This window comes from Rutidosis leptorrhynchoides, chromosome 3, assembly GCF_046630445.1.
Source record: "Rutidosis leptorrhynchoides isolate AG116_Rl617_1_P2 chromosome 3, CSIRO_AGI_Rlap_v1, whole genome shotgun sequence".
Taxonomy (NCBI): domain Eukaryota; kingdom Viridiplantae; phylum Streptophyta; class Magnoliopsida; order Asterales; family Asteraceae; genus Rutidosis; species Rutidosis leptorrhynchoides.
The window spans coordinates 108,556,441-108,574,250 of NC_092335.1; the positions used below are offsets into that span (position 1 = coordinate 108,556,441).

General features: G+C 35.9%; 1 protein-coding gene across 1 annotated transcript; it reads right to left on the bottom strand.

Moving 5' to 3' along the window:
- Positions 1-13,365: 13,365 nt before the first annotated feature.
- On the bottom strand, positions 13,366-17,018 carry LOC139900293 (uncharacterized). Its single transcript, XM_071883079.1, has 3 exons — positions 16,437-17,018; positions 13,874-14,123; positions 13,366-13,799 (listed from the first exon to the last, which is right to left on the bottom strand). The coding sequence occupies exons 1-3, from the start codon at positions 17,016-17,018 to the stop codon at positions 13,366-13,368; spliced, it is 1,266 nt and encodes a 421-aa protein (XP_071739180.1).
- Positions 17,019-17,810: the final 792 nt, after the last annotated feature.

Consider the following 17,810-nt stretch of genomic DNA (forward strand, 5'->3'; position numbering starts at 1 on the left):
ACCTATTGGGAAGCTCATCCGGTAATCATTCTCTCTTCCGACAATGAAAGCTCAACTATCTCCGATGCGTTTCGCACCAACGGAATTTATCCTTGAACAATTAATGTTGGTTAAGAATAATTTTAAGGGCGGGTAGACACAACACGTGTCCTAAGAATGAAACTTATTATGTATTAGTTATTGTAATGAACTTGCTATGCTTATCATGTTTGTTACTCTTTATGGTTAATATTGGTTCGAGGGTGAGCCATTCTATTGATAAACAGGAACAATTGATAAGTATGTACGATTTAAGGGGGAACATTACTCTAGGTCGCGCTTAGTTCCAAGTGGGACTAACCTTTTTGCTTCGAAAAAAGGGGAAGAAAGTGTATGGTAAGTGATGTTAACACTTATGTCGACTTACATAGTTAAAACACTTACTTATATGTTTGTCATCATCAAAAAGGGAGAGAATGTTGGTTAAGATTCCAATCATAATATTCAAAGGTTAATCACTTTGTTTTGATGATGACACACAAGAGATAAGTGGTTAATCATATGTAAGACGACATGAGTTCATAAACCTAAACTATATCTAGATGGGAATGAATTCCCTATGACTTGTCTTGTTATGCATATACCGAGCTTTGATGTCGTATTATGTATGAATTGGTTAAGCCGCCATAAGGCAAGTATAAAATGTCATAAGAAAATAATTTATTTTCCTTTGACCGATGGGACACGTGCTGTCGCTCGATGTGAACTGGGCGGGTTTAATTGTCCATTAATTTCGATGATGAAAGCAAAGAAATCGTTAGCAAAGGGGTGTGAATCGTTTCTCGCATACGTAATCGATCCTAAGAAATAAAAGAAGACGATATCTGAAATCCCAATAGTGTCCTACTTTCCAGATGAATTACCGGGTTTTACCGCCAGTTAGGGAAGTAGAATATAATATCGAGTTATTGTCGAGATCCACACCAGTTGCTAAAGCTCCTTATCGGTTAGCTCCGTCCGAGATTCGTGATATGATGTCGCAAATTCAGGAGTTGCTAGATCGTGGGTTTATTCGGCCAAGTTCTTGGCCATGGGGTGCTCCAGTGTTGTTTGTAAAGAAGAAAGACGAAACTCTCCGTATGTGCATTAATTATAGAGAACTAAATAAAAGGATGGTGAAGAACAAGTACTCGTTGCCGAGAATTGATGATCTATTTGATCGGCCACAAGGGACATCGTACTTCTCTAAAATTGATCTACAATAAGGTTATCACCAGGTTCGGGTAGCCGAAGAAGATATTCCAAAAACAACTTTTCATACAAGATACGATCACTACGATTTTTTAGTTATGCCGTTCGGGTTGACAAATGCGCCATCAATATTCATGGATTTAATGAATCGGGTGTGCCGACAGTTTCTCGACAAATTCGTGATAGTATTTATCGATGATATTTTGATTTACTCAAAAACAAAAGCCGAGCACGCTACGCATCTGAGACAAGTGTTAGAACTATTAAAACGAGAAAGGATGTATGCCAAATTTTCTAAATGCGAGTTATGATTAAGAGAAGTGCAGTTTTTGGGTCACGTTATCTGCCAAGAGGGTATCAAAGTCGATCCATCTAAAATAGAAGCGGTAATGAATTGGAATTCACCGAAGACTCCGACGGAGATTAAGAGTTTTCTGGGTCTAGTTGGTTATTGCCGAAGGTTTATTAAATATTTCTCAAAGATCGCAGGTCCATTGACCAAGTTGACCAGGAAAGATGTAACTTTTCGATGGAGCGATGAACAAGAAAATGCCTTCCAGACATTGAAACGGTTGTTGTGTCAAGCTCCGGTTTTAGTGTTATCTGAGGGTACTGAAGATTTCATTGTGTATTGTGATGCATTATTAGCTGGATTGGGTTGTGTGTTAATGGAGAGAGAAAAAGTTATTGCCTATGTCTCAAGACAGTTGAAAACTCATGAGAGGAATTATCCAACACATGATCTAGAGTTATCCAACACATGATCATTAGCTGGATTGGGTTACGGTTGTATTTGCGTTGAAATTATGGAGATCTTTACGGCACTCATTATGTGATTTGTACCGACCATAAGAGTCTTCAGCATATCTTTTCACAGAAAGAGTTAAACATGCGTCAGAAATGATGGAAAGAGTTAATTAAAGATAATGATTGTGAGATTCGTTATCATCCAGGAAAAGCAAATATCGTTGCAGATGATTTGAGTCGAAAGAAATCCACTGATAATGTGAAATTCATGCGAATTGAGATTATGTCAGATTTGATTGATCGATTAGATAGCCCAATTAGAAGCCTTGAAGGGAGAACGTTTGAAATCTGAGATATTAGTGAAGCGAAAGGACGATTTAATTGACGATTCTCGTGGATTAAAGACTTTGTTGGTTAAGATTCCAATCATAATATTCAAAGGTTAATCACTTTGTTTTGATAATGACACATAAGAGATACGTGGTTAATCATATGTAAGATGACATGAGTTCATAAGCCTAAAATATCTCTAGCAAAAGACCAATGCATAAGTAATCATCTTGGTAAAAATGGTACGCGGTTGCACTACGATCGACCGTGAAACTGACCGTCCATGTCCTGTACCAACGAATTCAAGTTTTTCTAAAACTATCAATCTACGGCTAACCTCACGGATGACCGCAGCTCGATCGCAGTTTTCTCTGTTACCAAAATCATCCACTTTAAGTTAGACCACTTTGAGGCATCTATAATTTACAAAACCTTTTTAAACATACTTATAATAGTTGCCCTTTTTGATCTCAAAAGAGTTTTAAACCAAAAGATGTTAATTTTTACTAATCACACCTAATGACATCTTAATGACATTTTAAGCCAAATTTAGATTAAACATACAAGTGTTATGTCTTTTTATCCTAGTACATAATGTCATTTAAACATACTAATAATGGTCATTGAAGTCCCAATTAAAGAGTTGCTCTCCCATTAGTTCTATGTACCATTGCATGTATGTAAATGTGATTAGTTCAAGCTAGTCAAAATTGTAACAAGGATCATTATGTTCCAACTAGACTTAAACAAGTTCATTTGAGTTGCAATAATGTTTCAAAAGGCAATATACTCCCATTAGCAAAATGATAAGTAATTAAGAAAGGTTGATGAAGCTTTTTGGAAGATAATAGTGTGTCAAGAGACAAAATTCTGCAATTACCTCTTTAAGTAATCAATGACAAATGGTCAAAGCTTAAAGACTTTCTTTTTTTATGGACATGTCAACCTCCATACTTATTTCCAAAACAAAAGGAGTAATAGGGATGATTTCAGAAATACTTGGCCTTTAGTTGCAGCTATTCAACAAGGGAAAATGACAATTTTCAGAGGACAAAAACAGCCATAAGAATCAGATGTCAGAGGTACATGGTCGAACCACGATCGACCGTGCAGCGAGCCGTGTAGCTTCCAAGCAGATTTCTCTTTCCTATAAAAGCCAAGCCTTGAAGCATTTGAAGACTCACCTCTTGCACTTATATTTTCACATACTTACTGATATCATTCTTTAAATTAAATTTTAATCTTTTTAGAGTGATTAGAGCAAGAGTACTTCTAAGCTTAAGTTGTAAGTTTACTTGTAAACTATCTTCTTAAAGGGATCTAGAAGGTAGTTGCGTTTTTCACTAGGATAGTGCATTAGAATCTTGTGGTAAGAGCTATATGTGTTTGTGAAGTCTTCAAAGGGACGTAATAGTTCAAAAGTTGCGGCTTATCGAAGTACTAGTGTTGTATCCGGACACTCCACCGAGTTTGGGGTATCATAGTGAAGAAAAATCTCAATTCGTAGAATTGAGGAGTGGATTAAGGAAGATTAGTTAACATCTTCCCGAACCACTATAAATCGTTGTGTTTGTTCTATCTTCCCTTATCTTTTTAATTACATTTATATATGCATGTATCTTATTAGTATTATTTGAGAACAAACATTTCAAGTGACACTATATTAAGTTCAATTTCGAGAAAAACGCAAAGAAAATTTTAAAAATTGACTAAGTAACTATTCACCCCCTCTAGTTACTTACAGACTTTTAGTAACAGAATTTGGGTTCTTTTGCTCAGAGGATTGAGGGATTTAATCTTGAATGAAGCGTACAAATCGAGATTGTCGGTTCCGCTCTTATGTACGCCCGGGAACCTCTTCAATAGAAGAACCCGTATGAGTGGGAAGGGATTGAATCATTCATTCATTTTTTATGTCTTCTTCCTTGATCCATTTCCATCCTAGAAGTACGAAGATGTATTATAATCTGAAACCTTTATATTGGTGGCCAACAATGAAGAAAAATATTGCGCATTACGTGGAAAAATGTCATATATGCGCCCAAGTAAAAGCTGAACATTAGAAACCTTACGGGTCATTACGTCAACTTGAGATTCCTCAGTGGAAGTGGGAGCGCATAACAATGGATTTCGTAACAAAGTTACCCCGAACCCAGAAAGGTCATGACATGATCTAGGTGATAGTTGACAGATTGACTAAAAGCGCACATTTTCTGGCTACATGTGAGACAGCTTCGCTCAGCAAGTTAGCTCAGTTATATGTGAATGAGATTATAGTTTGAAATGGAATACCATTATCTATTGTATCAGATAGAGATTCTAGGTTCGTGTCTAATTTTTGGCAGAGTTTACAAGAGAATTTGGGTATTCGAGTTAATCTCTGCACAGCGTATCATCCTCAAACAGACGGTCAAAGTGAACGTACTATTCAGATGTTATAGGATATGTTAAGAGCTTATATATTAGAGTATGGAGGATCGTGGGATTCTCATCTACCTTTGATTGAATTCAGTTACAACAACTCGTATCACTTTAGTATAGGCATGCCGCCCTATGAAATTCTGTATGGTCGTCGATGTAGAACGCCGAATTGTTGGTTAGAATCTGGAGAGAAATAGTTTGCGGGTCCAGAGATTGTACAGCTGACGACAGAGAAAGTGGCTATTGCACGCGAGAAATTGAAAGCCGCAAGAGATAGACAAAAGATGTACGATGACGATCCGCGCAGACGACCAGTCATTTTCACAGTAGGTAAGTAGGTATACTTGAAAGTATGGCCCTGGAAAGGTGTCATTCGTTTTGGTAAAAGAGGCAAGTTAGCTCCGAGGTCATTGGGCCGTTTAGAATACAACAGGTGTTGAATGATTAGACAGTAGTATTAGATCTTCCTGCTGAGTTAGCTGGTATTCATAACACATTCAATGTGTGTTATCTTCGTAAGTGCAAGGTAGATGATGAAAGTCAGATTCTACCACTGCAAGATTTGAAAGTTGATATGAGTAAGAAGTTAGTGGAAGAGCCTGTAAGAATTGTAGACAGAAAGATTACTAAGTTACGAGATAAACAGATACCGATGGTATTAGTTGAGTGAAAGCACAACTTAGGTTCAAACCTGACATGGGAGACAGAAGAGTTGATGAGAACTCGTTACCCTCGTTTGTTTGACCTTGACCAGATTCTGAGGACGAAATCTCCTTTAAGGGGGTAGATTTCTAACAACCTCACATTGGGCCTAGTGGTAATTTTCCTAATTGCCTTTGCGTGTTATTATATGTTATTTTAATAATTGCACGTTTTTAATTATTTAATTATATAGTTGAGACCAGTTTGTGACAAAGGTCACAGAACATGTTTGTTTATTTAAATTAGACCTCGTTTTGACCACTTAAGGAGGTGTTTCATATTTTAGATAACTGATAAATATCCATGTGATACACGGAAGATGTTTCCTTCCAATGAAGAAACCCCTTTTGTTTTAAAAACCCTTGTTCTTCTTTATTTCCTTTTTTTGAAAACTTGTATAACACACACATACGTACCAAATTTCACAAACCCTAAATCCCTAAACTAGTCATTGATCTCGTTTTTAAACTAGATAAATTCCTTGTGATTTCAGTAATATTATAAGGTATTTAACAAGTGATTTCAAGTGTTAAATCAATCCAATTTTTAGTTTTTATGAGATTTTTTGTTAAAATGGGGTTTTGAATCAAATATTGTATTTAAAGTGTTGTTTATGTCAAATTGAAGTTAGTAAACATTTTTATATGAGTTATGTATGTTTTCTAAGTCATTTGTAGTGTCAAAACAGTGCAAAAACGAGATTTAGGGCTCAAAATGAAGAAAACAGCGACCTGGTGCTGATGAACAACTCTCGTACGGTTGCAGGATGCATCCGGGATACGGGGTGTATCCGGGTCATTTTGGTGCAACCGTATGGATACAGATGCATCCGTGCGGTTGCAGGTGCTTCCGTGCAGCTGCAGTCTGTCAACTTTTTGGAAAACTTGTTTTGGCCGTAACTTTCAAACCGTAACTCCATTTTTGAATTTTGATGAATAAACTACCGTTGGAAATGTAACGAGGTCTACTTTCCAATGGTGAAGTTCTAAAATACTAAATCAAACTTTAATTTGGGTCAAAATGATGGGATAACGTTTATGCTTCATTTTACAGGCGTGTAATAGTCGCAACTGAATGGGGAATCATGTAAAATTGTCATATATGGATATATTAGGCTATATGATATTGTTTAGAGTATGAATTGATGATATTATTGATTTAATATGTACTAACTTGAGATATGATATTCTCAGGTAATAAAGGAACGGATAAGGCTCAGTAATATAAGACTTCTGAGTTCTTGATGTTTATCAGGTGAGTGAGACTATCTTAATTGTTATACATATGTAGTAGCAGGTTATGATACTGTTGTCCTGCTATGTTTGACCTGATTTGATAGTATATGATATACTATGTTATTTGTGTTGATGGTGTACACATTAGTATTGTCAGCTTTTAATTGTGAAGCTTGACAACCGGCTTTGAATTGTGAAGTTGGGTGGAGGTCAACCTTGAATTGTGAGGTTAGGTTCAAGTGTTACTATTGGTGTAGTATAGTATTGAATGACGTATCCCCTACGTTCGGATTACTATATGAAGGAGACAGTAACAGGAACTAACGGTAAACTCTAGCCCGATCAGCTAGTAGTTAATGGCCCGTATAAGCCGTCGTTACTCTATTACTGTGTTGCTGGTTTATTTGCTGTTATGCAATTGTGCTTAGCTTGATGCTAGATACCTATGACTGTTAGGATAATTCATTCACTTAGCTTTATGTTAATCCCCCACAGTTCTTCTCTTGCAGGTTAAGCTTTGCATGCTATAGTTTTGGGAGTGGTTACTTTAAGGAAGTGTTTGACAAACTTACTCTGATGTCTGTATTTTGATATCTATATGTGTGTAAAAGCTTTTTGGTTAAAGTAACACCTGGATGACTGTAATAATTATGGTTTAGTTAATTACTAAGTATGGTTTGTAAATATTAATATAATATGTTTCCGCTGTGATTTAAAAAAAATGTACGGTGTTATAAAATATATATATATATATATATATATATATATATATATATATATATATATATATATATATATATATATATATATATATATATATATATATATATATATATATATGGGAGAGATCAAGGGATAAGTGACATTTTTGGGATAAGGGGATAAGTAAAATATGATTTTTATATCTTTTACATTAGAGCTTCGATTTAAAAAAAACATATTCGTGATTAACTGATATTGTGTAGATTCATAATTTTTTTTTCAACAGGAGCTCAAAATGCATGTGATGTATGTTAACGTGTTTTGAGATTTTTTGAGTTTTTTTTTTTTTTTAGGATTTAGTCTAATTTAGGGGTTAGGGTTTAGGGTTTAGTGTTTAGTGTTCTGGGTTTACTTGTTGTAAGACCCTGTTCCTGTTTCAGTTGAATGGGACGCCGTCCAAGTTTTGGGACGCCGTCCAGTAAAGAAGAGTTGGACACCGTCCAATATGTGGGACGCCGTCCAAATGGTCTGACGGGCCAGCTGTGTAATTTTTAGATTTTATAAGGGGTATGTTGGTATTTTCACTTAGTGTCCGGTTTTAAGCCACAAATGGGCATGGTTGAGCTCATTCAACCTTATCTTCACCAACACAAACACTCTCATCCTTATCTAGAGAGAGAGTAAGAGTTTAGAGAGAGAGAGCTTGATTTGGAGAAGGAGTCGGATTCTCGCCAAAGCTCGGGTGTTAAAGTTGTTCATCTCGTTCACGGCTACGTTGTGGTAGTATTGGTGAGTTCAAACTCTGAATTTCATTTGTTAGATTTGATATTCAAGTTAGGGTTTGAGCTTGATTGGTTGTGAAACCCTTTTAGATGATGAAGTGGGTTTATGGTGACTAGTTATTGTGGTCACTTGGCGGGTTTTGGGTTGGTTGACGATTTCGGCCATGATTAGGCTTTGATAATTGGTATAATCATTAGTGTTAGTGATTATGGAAGTATTGGAACCCATTTGAGGGTTTTTGGTTGAATAATTTTGAAATGGGTCAAAATTAGGGTTTGGTGTCAATTTGGGCAAGATAAGTGTTCAACACTTGTGTTTGGATTTAATTGGCGTATTAGGACCATCTTCACTTGTGTTAGTGATTATTGGTTAGTTTGAGGCGCGGTTTGTGCTTGAAAGTGCATTGGGTCGAAATTGCACTAGTTGTCAATATGGGTTGGTTTGTAAATCCACCCTAATTGTGTTGTTTGTTATGTGATAAATGGAATAGAAGCATTCCATCGGCGAGTTGCGGATTATTCAGTAGCATTCATCAAGGCGACAAGGTGAGTGTTAATATCCTATGTGCATATGTATGTGTAGGATGGGTGCGGGTCGGGTGAAGTGGTTCTCAGGTATAGAACTCACTTCACATATAGGTGGATTTGATGGGCTTGTATAATATGTCCAATTGGCACAGTTGTGTGTTTTGGATAACCACCGTTGGCGAGGTGCACACTTCGTGTGTACGTTATCATATGGACTTGTGATATGGAGTTATATAATCCCGATGTAGTGGGATTGGTATTGAGTTACGGTTGAGAAACTCCGATGATGTGGGTTTTGATGAGGTAGCGAATCTCGGGTAGTGCGAATTCATGATGACTCGGGTTGTTCGGTCATCTTATTGACGTGGTAGTGAATCTCGGGTAGTGCGGATTCATGATGTCTCGGGTTGTTCAGTCATCTTATTGATGAAGTAGTGTCGGGTTGTGCGAATTCACTAAGGCTCGGGTAGTTCGGCCAACATCGGGTATTGAATTGGTGAAGAAGTGAATGTCGGGTTGTGCGAATTCACTAAGGCTCGGGTTGTTCGGCCAATTTTCTTATAATTGAGGTTAAGGGGTTAACCTTGTAGTTTTGGTTATCTATTGTATATGCGTATATACTTATTATATGTTGTAGCTAATCTTGTGGATTTGGCTTGGTGGTACGTTAGGTATAACATTGCTTAGTTATGCTCGGATTGCGGTATGTGTTTACTATTTGTGTGTTGGCGATGCGTATTCATTTTATGCATATATATGTATGTAGTATATTCTCACTCACTAAGCGTTAGCTTACCCTCTCGTTGTTTATATTTTTATAGATTCGCGTGGAGGCGGTGGCCCGGGTAAGCGTGGGGACTAGGGGACTTGCGTAGTTCGCTTTAGAAGACTTGCTTTTGAATTTGATTAGGATTGGAGAGCGTATCCCCAATCAGCATGCTCGGTCTATGTTTTATATTAAACTAAAATGGGTCGAAATGGTCACTTGGTCGTAATTTGGGTCAATGTGGGCCCGGTGTTGTGAAACCCGATTTTAATGTGGGAATCTCTTAATTATAATTATATTAGTGTGTTGTGAAAACCTTTTCGTTTAAAAGTGTCGGGAAGCGGGTTTTCCGCCCGCTTGAATTTGACAAACTGAGCAGAAACTTTTAGTTCATTTGGACGCCGTCCAAAAGGCTTGGACGCCGTCCTGGTCTTCACTGCTGGACGCCGTCCAGATGCACTGTCTCACAAAAAAAAATTTAGCCGTGTTTTTGGTATAACGAGGGTTGGGTCGTTACACTTGTAAACCCAAAACCCTAACCCTAACCCTAACCCTAACCCTCAAACCCTAAACTCTAAAGCATTCGTATTAAAAACTCGTCCTAAACCCTAATTCCTAAACCCTAATTTCTAAATCCTAATTTCTAAACCTTAATTAGTAAACCTAAACACTGTTTTTCATTAATCAAAAGTCATTTTTTCTGTTAACATACATCCGATGCATGAAAAGCAGTTAACATGCATCAAACCGCAGCTAACATGCATCAGATGCATCTTAAAGTTCCAGTTAAAAAAATTTATTTTTTTCTGAATTTACACAATGAAAATAGATACCAGCAATTTTTTTTAATCGGAGCTGTAGAACTAAAGATATAAAAATCATAAAATCACTTATCCTCTTATCACACCAACATCCACTTAGCGCTGTATCTTCTCCCTATATATATATATATATATATATATATATATATATATATATATATATATATATATACGTATATATATATTATGATAATTGTATTTAATAATATATTAAAAAAACAAAAATAAGGATTTTTATTTAATACTAATTCGATAACCTTTTTTGGTGTGTGTTAATTACTCCGTACTATATTAATACTCCATTCGTTCTACTGTTCACATTTCTATTTTGAGATATCTTATTTCAAATGTTCACTTTGTATTGTAAGAAGAGTTTATTTTGGAGAGAGAAGATTTCTGTGAGAATGGAGTTAATTAGATTTTTGAAAAAATTACGTCCATACTACCTGTGCTTTGTTCAATTTATTACCACAGCACCTAAAGTTTTATTTTATCTTCAATGGTACCCAGGGTTTCAGTTTGTTACTGAAATAGTATCTAGCTCTAACGTCCGTCAACATTCACCGTCTAACCCCTCACATGCGTGGCACATGTGAGGGTAATTTTGTCCTTTAATATTTGTTGTCAATATAAAAACCAAGCACCAGATCCTTTGTTCGACGATTAAGAAAACCCAATTATAAACCCTAATTTACCTGTGTTCCAAATCGATTCCAAATTAAACATTTTTTTTCAACTGATCATGGTTGTGTGTAGGTGTGGTAAAGGTGCTGTAATTCGATGTGCTTGGACGGAAATGGTTGCCCTATTAAGGTAATGTTCTACCATTATCATCATGGTTGTATTTGTTGTCTCTATCTTCGTGTAAATGAGAACTGACCTGAATACCTGATTCATTTTGGAGGATTCTATGTTTTTAGCAGGTGAGAAAATGGGCAGTTTGCAGGGGTTGGATTGTTGGATTATGTGTCAAAACAGGTTGACGTGGATTTACCCGAAAATCTTCTAAATTTTGCAATATATTTCTTAGTAATAATAGGTGTAAGGTATGATTACAAGAATTAGAATACTGCAATAGTATTCTGTTTTGATTTTTGAATACACCATTTGAGATTATTATTTCCATTGAAATGCATTTTGACCCGTCTGACTTGTGTAACCATAAGATCATATGTGTTGTTATCATATTTACTGCTTGCTAATGTAAAATACAATTTTTTTTCCTCACAGTGGTCGAATTGCCCTTTTATTGCTTGGTATGATCCACCGATGGGTGATCGAGCAGTAATTGTTATACGAGGTCTGTTGAAGTCGAAGAACAAGATTGAAGCAGACGTCAAAAGCCTTAAATGTCGAGATCCTATGATGAAGCTGCTTATGTTTATCATTATTTTTCAGTTTGTGATGATTTGTGTTTTGGTTATTTAGCTACTTGATTGCAATTGTCACGTTGGTTCAGTTTGTAATTCCATGTCAAGTGACTTGATGTAATGTTCAATGGTTATAATGAATTGTCTTTTAACTTCATGTCTATGTTGTTTCTTATTTTGTTCATTGTTCGAATTACATTAATTTTTGTAAAAATGAGCTTGCTGATACAACCTTAACTTGTAACCAATGCAGTTTGACAATTTTATGATACTAACTTGCTGATACAACCTTAACTGGTTCCATTTTAGTTTTATACACTATAAAGTTGTTTTTTTTTTTTTTTTTTTTTTTGACTCAAAGTGACAACACCAAAAGACAAAACTATTTTTATTACCAAAACCTATGACCCTTAACAGTTGGTTTTGACTGTTTTTTTGACCCAAAACCCTAAAACCCTATATTTAGACTGTTTTTTTTGCCAAAACACAATAACATTTAATAATTGGTTATTTTGACCCAAAAGTCAACTATAGTCAAAATATAGTGTAATTTTTGACCCAAAACCCTAAAACCCTATATTTTCACTGTTATTTTTGCCAAAACCCAATAACATTAAATAATTGGCTATTTTGACCCAAAAGTCAACTTTAGTCAAAATATAGTGTAATTCTTGACCCAAAACTCTAAAACCCTATATTTAGACTGTTATTTTTGCCAAAACACAATAACATTAAATAATTGGTTATTTTGACCCAAAAGTCAACTTTAGTCAAAATATAGTGTAATTTTTGACCCAAAACCCTAAAACCCTATATTTTCACTGTTATTTTTGCCAAAACCCAATAACACTAAATAATTGGTTATTTTAACCCAAAAGTCAACTTTAGTTAAAATATAGTGTAATTTTTGACCCAAAACCCTATATTTTCAGTGTTATTTTTGCCAAAACACAATAACACTAAATAATTGGTTATTTTGACCCAAAAGTCAACTTTAGTTAAAATATAGTGTAATTTTTGACCCAAAACCCTAGAACCCTATATTTTCACTTATTTTTTCCAAAACGCAGTATTTTTTTATTTTATTTTTAAACTTTTATAACCTAATTACTAAACATGACTCAACTGATGTGGACTGAAAATAATCACAGTTTCATAAGTAAGCATGACTAAATAACTTTTAACTTTAAAATAAAAGCTTAAAAAACCATAAGTGCATAAAAATTAAAGGGTTCAAAAACATCCATAACATTCATAACATTCAAAGGAATAGAAATTCAAGGTTCAAAAACAATCATAACATTCAAAAGACTAGAAATTCAAGGTTCAAAAACAATCTTAAAATTCAAAATACTAGAAAATCAAGGTTCAAAAACAATCATAACATTCAAAGGACTAAAATCCACTGCTTTCCCCAACACCTCCACTTTGTTTCTTTTTTCTTTTTGTTCCACTGTTTTTCCCACCACCACTATTTGTGCAACCTCTTTGATTATGACCTAACTTACCACATTTTCCACAACGAGTTGTTTTACCTTGTCTAGACAACTTACCACTTGAATTCATGCTTGCCTTTTCGTCCAAACCCTTCCTCCTGTTCTTTTTTGGTCTTCTGGCAGTAGCCACAATTAAAGGTGGAAGAAGTTTACTTGTCCCCAAGCTTTTTCCCCACAACTGCATACTATTCAGAGGACAAATCTTGAAATTGTATGTGTTCTTCCATGTTTCTAATCAATGTACACGATGAACCCAACTCTCTAGGTGACCAATACGTGCACCAAATGCACCCATGTGGTACAAGGCAGCTACTGCATGTTTACATGGCATTGCAGTGAGTTCCCACTTTCTACAAGCACAAACCCTAGCATTCATATCAACAACACATTGATCATTGTGTGGCCCACTAACTTGGTATAACTGATCACCATTCCACATCACAGTGTATTTTCGAGCTTCTTTCTTTATACCATCAAACACTTTTGTTGCTCCAGGGGTTAGTGGACCATCAGACTTGGATATCATATTATTGACTGTCACAATCCTTTTCATCAAGTACTCCCTAATATACTCTAAAGCAGTGATGATAGGCTTATCTCTTGCATCAATTAGCCACCTGTTTAGAATCTCACACATGTTGCTCAACAGTACATCTGACATTGCCCTACCTGTTATAAAATTAGTAAAACATGTAAATATAAGAATGTATTTACATAATGGTTTTTTTCAGTAATAAACATACCTGAAAAGTGGCTTCTTGCCCAATGATGAGGTTGGATTTTAGCTAAATATTTGTAACATCCTTCATTAAAGTCCTTCAATTTCTGCATTTCATGTTCAAATTGTGGCACTGTTGTTGATGTTGCACATTTCCATAGCATTTGTTTATAGGCAACACCACTCCATGTTTTCTTCATGTTCTCATGTATGTGCCTCAAACAGTATCTATGTTCAGCACATGGATACAACCATTCAATGGCAGGTAGCAGACCCTATATTTTATATTCAAGTTACTTAAAAGTAAAAGATATAAAATAAAGAGATATAATAAATTTTAAAATAATAAAGTGTTTAATACCTTTTGTCTATCACTTATGAATGTAAAGTTTGATCTTTCATTTAGACCCAAATCTTCACCCACATTATTTAAGAACCATAATGTAACATCCCGTTTTTTCCCGTACATATTTAAAGGTACAAACTAAATTATTAGCACGATTATACATGTTCGTTTATGTGATTAAATGAGCCAAAGTGTTAGTCTATGAGTAAATGTATAATTATATATATACATACGTGAATCCGTGCGTATGAGTATATATATAATGCGTCGCGATGGAGTTGAGTCGTGCGAGACTTAAGGTTGAAGCTTAGGCGTGCGTAGGAAGTGTGAATGAGGTGTGCTAGTTGTTTGAACCATCGTTTTGTGTTAAATGGCCGAAGTGACCAGGCTCAGGCAAACGCCGCGCCGCGACGGGCGGGACCGCGCCGCGACAAACAAAGCAAACCTGGATCAGAGATTGGGTTAAGAAGGGCCTATTTTCCCTTTATGTGTCGCGCCGAGACGACTAAGGCCGCGCCGCGACAGTTCTGCTGAACTGGTGTCGGACTTAGCTCAATTTAAGGGATTTTAAGGGGCAAAATGGTAAATTGACATGTGGATCTGATGGGAGCATTAACTCTCCACCACATATCCATTTAATTCATTTCTTTTTCTCTTTTCTCTCCATTTTCTCTCCCAAAACTTAAAACCCATTTGGATTAAAAGTGAGATTTGAGAGTGAAGGATTGAGGGTTGATCTTTGGAGCAAGAATTAAAGTTGTTCCTTGTGTCTCTAGCTACGCGTTGATAGTCTCGGTAAGTTCTAACTCTAAGTTTTGAGTTTTAATTGGTTAATGGCCAGGGTTTTGGTTACTAGAGATTTGTAAGACCCATTTGGTGGTAAAATGGGTGAGTTTGGGTTATGTTGTTGTAATGAAACCCTAAAAGCCACAATCTAGGGTTTTGGTCTTGTGATTTGAGGTTATAAGTGTCAATTGGTGTTGTTAGTTACTAATGCACTTTAAGATTTATGAAAGAAGTGTTAATGGGTAGGTTTGACTTGATTGTGAGTTTAAGTAAAATAAAATGGGTCAAAATGTACTAGTTGGCCTAATTAGATGAAATGGGTATGGATTACCCTAAGTTTTGTGTTAATTGAAGTTAATAGACTTTAATTCACTAGTCTTAATGATTAAAGTCGAGTCTTGGCCATTTATGGGCGGTTGTGAGTAGTTGAGTCATTTAATGCAAATTGGGTCATTAAATGCTCAAGTGGGAGTATTGTGGTTAATCCCACTAGTTGTGAAATTGAATGTGCACTTAATGATTTAGGTACATTGCGTTGAAGCTCGGAAGTGCTAAATCATCATCCTTGTGGCAAGGTGAGTGGAATAATTATGCGTTCATGTATATGGCGTGTTTATTTGTGAATGTTATGGTATGAACCACGTGCCGGTAGTGCCATAACATGTGTGGGATGGAGTGTGAACCACGAGCCGGTAGCACTATAAACTAAGATGTGAACCACGAGCCGGTAGCATCGAGTGTGAACCACTAGCCTGTAGCACTATAAACTAAGATGTGAACCACGAGCCGGTAGCATCGAGTGTGAACCACGAGCCGGTAGCACTATACACGAGTATGACTCAAAAGCGTATGGTGTGAACCACGAGCCGGTAGCACCATAGCGTTATTGGTTAACCATATTGAGATTGTTATTTTTGTTTAGCATATTATACATATACTGAGTTGAGTATATGCTAATGAAGTGGTGTGAAAATGTACGACTTGTTAGTGTTACGGGTATGTTGACATGCTATTTGAGTTACAAGTTCATATGAGGTATTTGGTATTGTGATTGCAAATGGACAGGTTATATATATGTATGTATAATTATTGCACTCACTAAGCATTGCTTACCCTCTCGTTGTTTATCATTTTATAGGTTCCGGCTTGGACAAGGGTAAGGGAATACGGTTGGATTAGTTGTCTCCCGTTTATGTTGACAGGGGGTGCTTTTGGCATAGCTTTTGAAGTTTGGCCTAACGTTTTGGGTAGTTTAGCCCCAAACCGTGCTCGAGTGTCGTTTGGATTATAAACTATCATTGTAGTGGGTCAAACTTGTATAAAACTTAATTAATGGACTTCGTGCCTTTTGTAAACATTTAAATTGATGTACGTTTAAATGGTACTTGTGGAATGGTTTACATATTTAATTGGCGCGTAAATGTGTATTATAAAAAAAAATTATTGTATGGAATACGGGTTGGGTTGTTTCACATAACCAAGAATTGTATGTTTCCTTCTCAACAATAGCATAAGCCAAAGGATATATCCCATTGTTTGAGTCAACACCAACTGCAGTGAGTAGTTGACCTGTAGCTGGCTCTTTCATAAACGCCCCATCTAATCCAAGCAAATCCCTACCTAAAGCTTGAAAGCCACTTTTCAATGGTCCTAAACATATATAAACTCTCTTAAAGATCATACTTGTTGCATCACCATCACATGGTTCTGTTCCAACCTTAACAGTGGTACCTGGATTAGCTCTTTTAAGTTCCACTAAATAATCCCTTAAGTGAGCATATTGTTTACCATAATCCCCTTCCACAATTGATCTCGCCTTCTGTAATGCTCTATATACCTTCATCTTTAACACTTTCATTCCATATTGTGTTTCAGCCTGTAGCTTAACAGCCTTTGCTGGTAATCTTGGATTTGAGGGTAGTTGGGCAACCAACTTTGTTGCAAGAAATTCGTATGTGAAATGTTTAACATCTCTGGACCAAGCACAAATGTGTTTATCTTTAAAAGTTACCTTCTGAACCACTTCCCTTTGACACATGAACAACCCACTTTCATTCCACATTATTAAGTTCTTTGCTTCTCCAAGTTTTATTACTCTTCTCTTTCTCATAATCAACAATTACATTCTTGCCTTTATGTTTATTATTACCAACTTTTTCATCCACTGTTGCATCCTTTGTTTCATTCACATGTACAACATCTGCTCTTAACCCTTTACAAACTGCTCTAAGCCTCCTATTATCATTGTATTTAAACACAATATCCCTCTGAGTTTCTATGGCATGCAACCTGATACATTCCATAGCTTCATCCTTTGTCCCAAATACTTGACCCAAATACAAATTACTCTTTGTCACATCCAACACCTGTTTTTCTTGCAGACTTAACTCTTTTAACCTCTTCTTCCTGTCCCCTTCAATATCATTTTCATAATCAAAATCACTATCAAACTCATCATCATTCAACCTTTCTATAGTAACTATCTGTTGATCAGTGGGACATACATCAAAAGTTTTAGAAGCATTTCCCATGAATTCAATATCTTTGTCAATGCTACAATGAAAGTCATTCATATGAACATCAAAATCTTGTAGGTGATTATCTTCATCATCATTAAAATCAATATCATCATCCTTACTTTCTACTTTTCCTTTCTTATCTTCATCATCATTAAAATCAATATCATCATCCTTACTTTCTTCTTCACCTATCTTATCTTCATCATCATAAAAGTCACTATCATCATCCTCAATTTGTTCTATTGCTATGTTATTCTCAACCACAAACGTCACCATATCATCAACCTTTATTTCATCATCTTCGATATACA

Bases quoted from the DNA above. Each gene is read 5' to 3' on its own strand.
- LOC139900293 (XM_071883079.1), bottom strand. From the start codon at position 17,018: ATGTGTCAAAGGGAAGTGGTTCAGAAGGTAACTTTTAAAGATAAACAC. The intron at 14,124-16,436 runs GTATTCCATACA...TATAAAATATAG, and splicing joins TATGTGAAACAACCCAACCC to GGTCTGCTACCTGCCATTGA. The intron at 13,800-13,873 runs GTATGTTTATTA...ATTTTATAACAG, and splicing joins GGCAAGAAGCCACTTTTCAG to GTAGGGCAATGTCAGATGTA.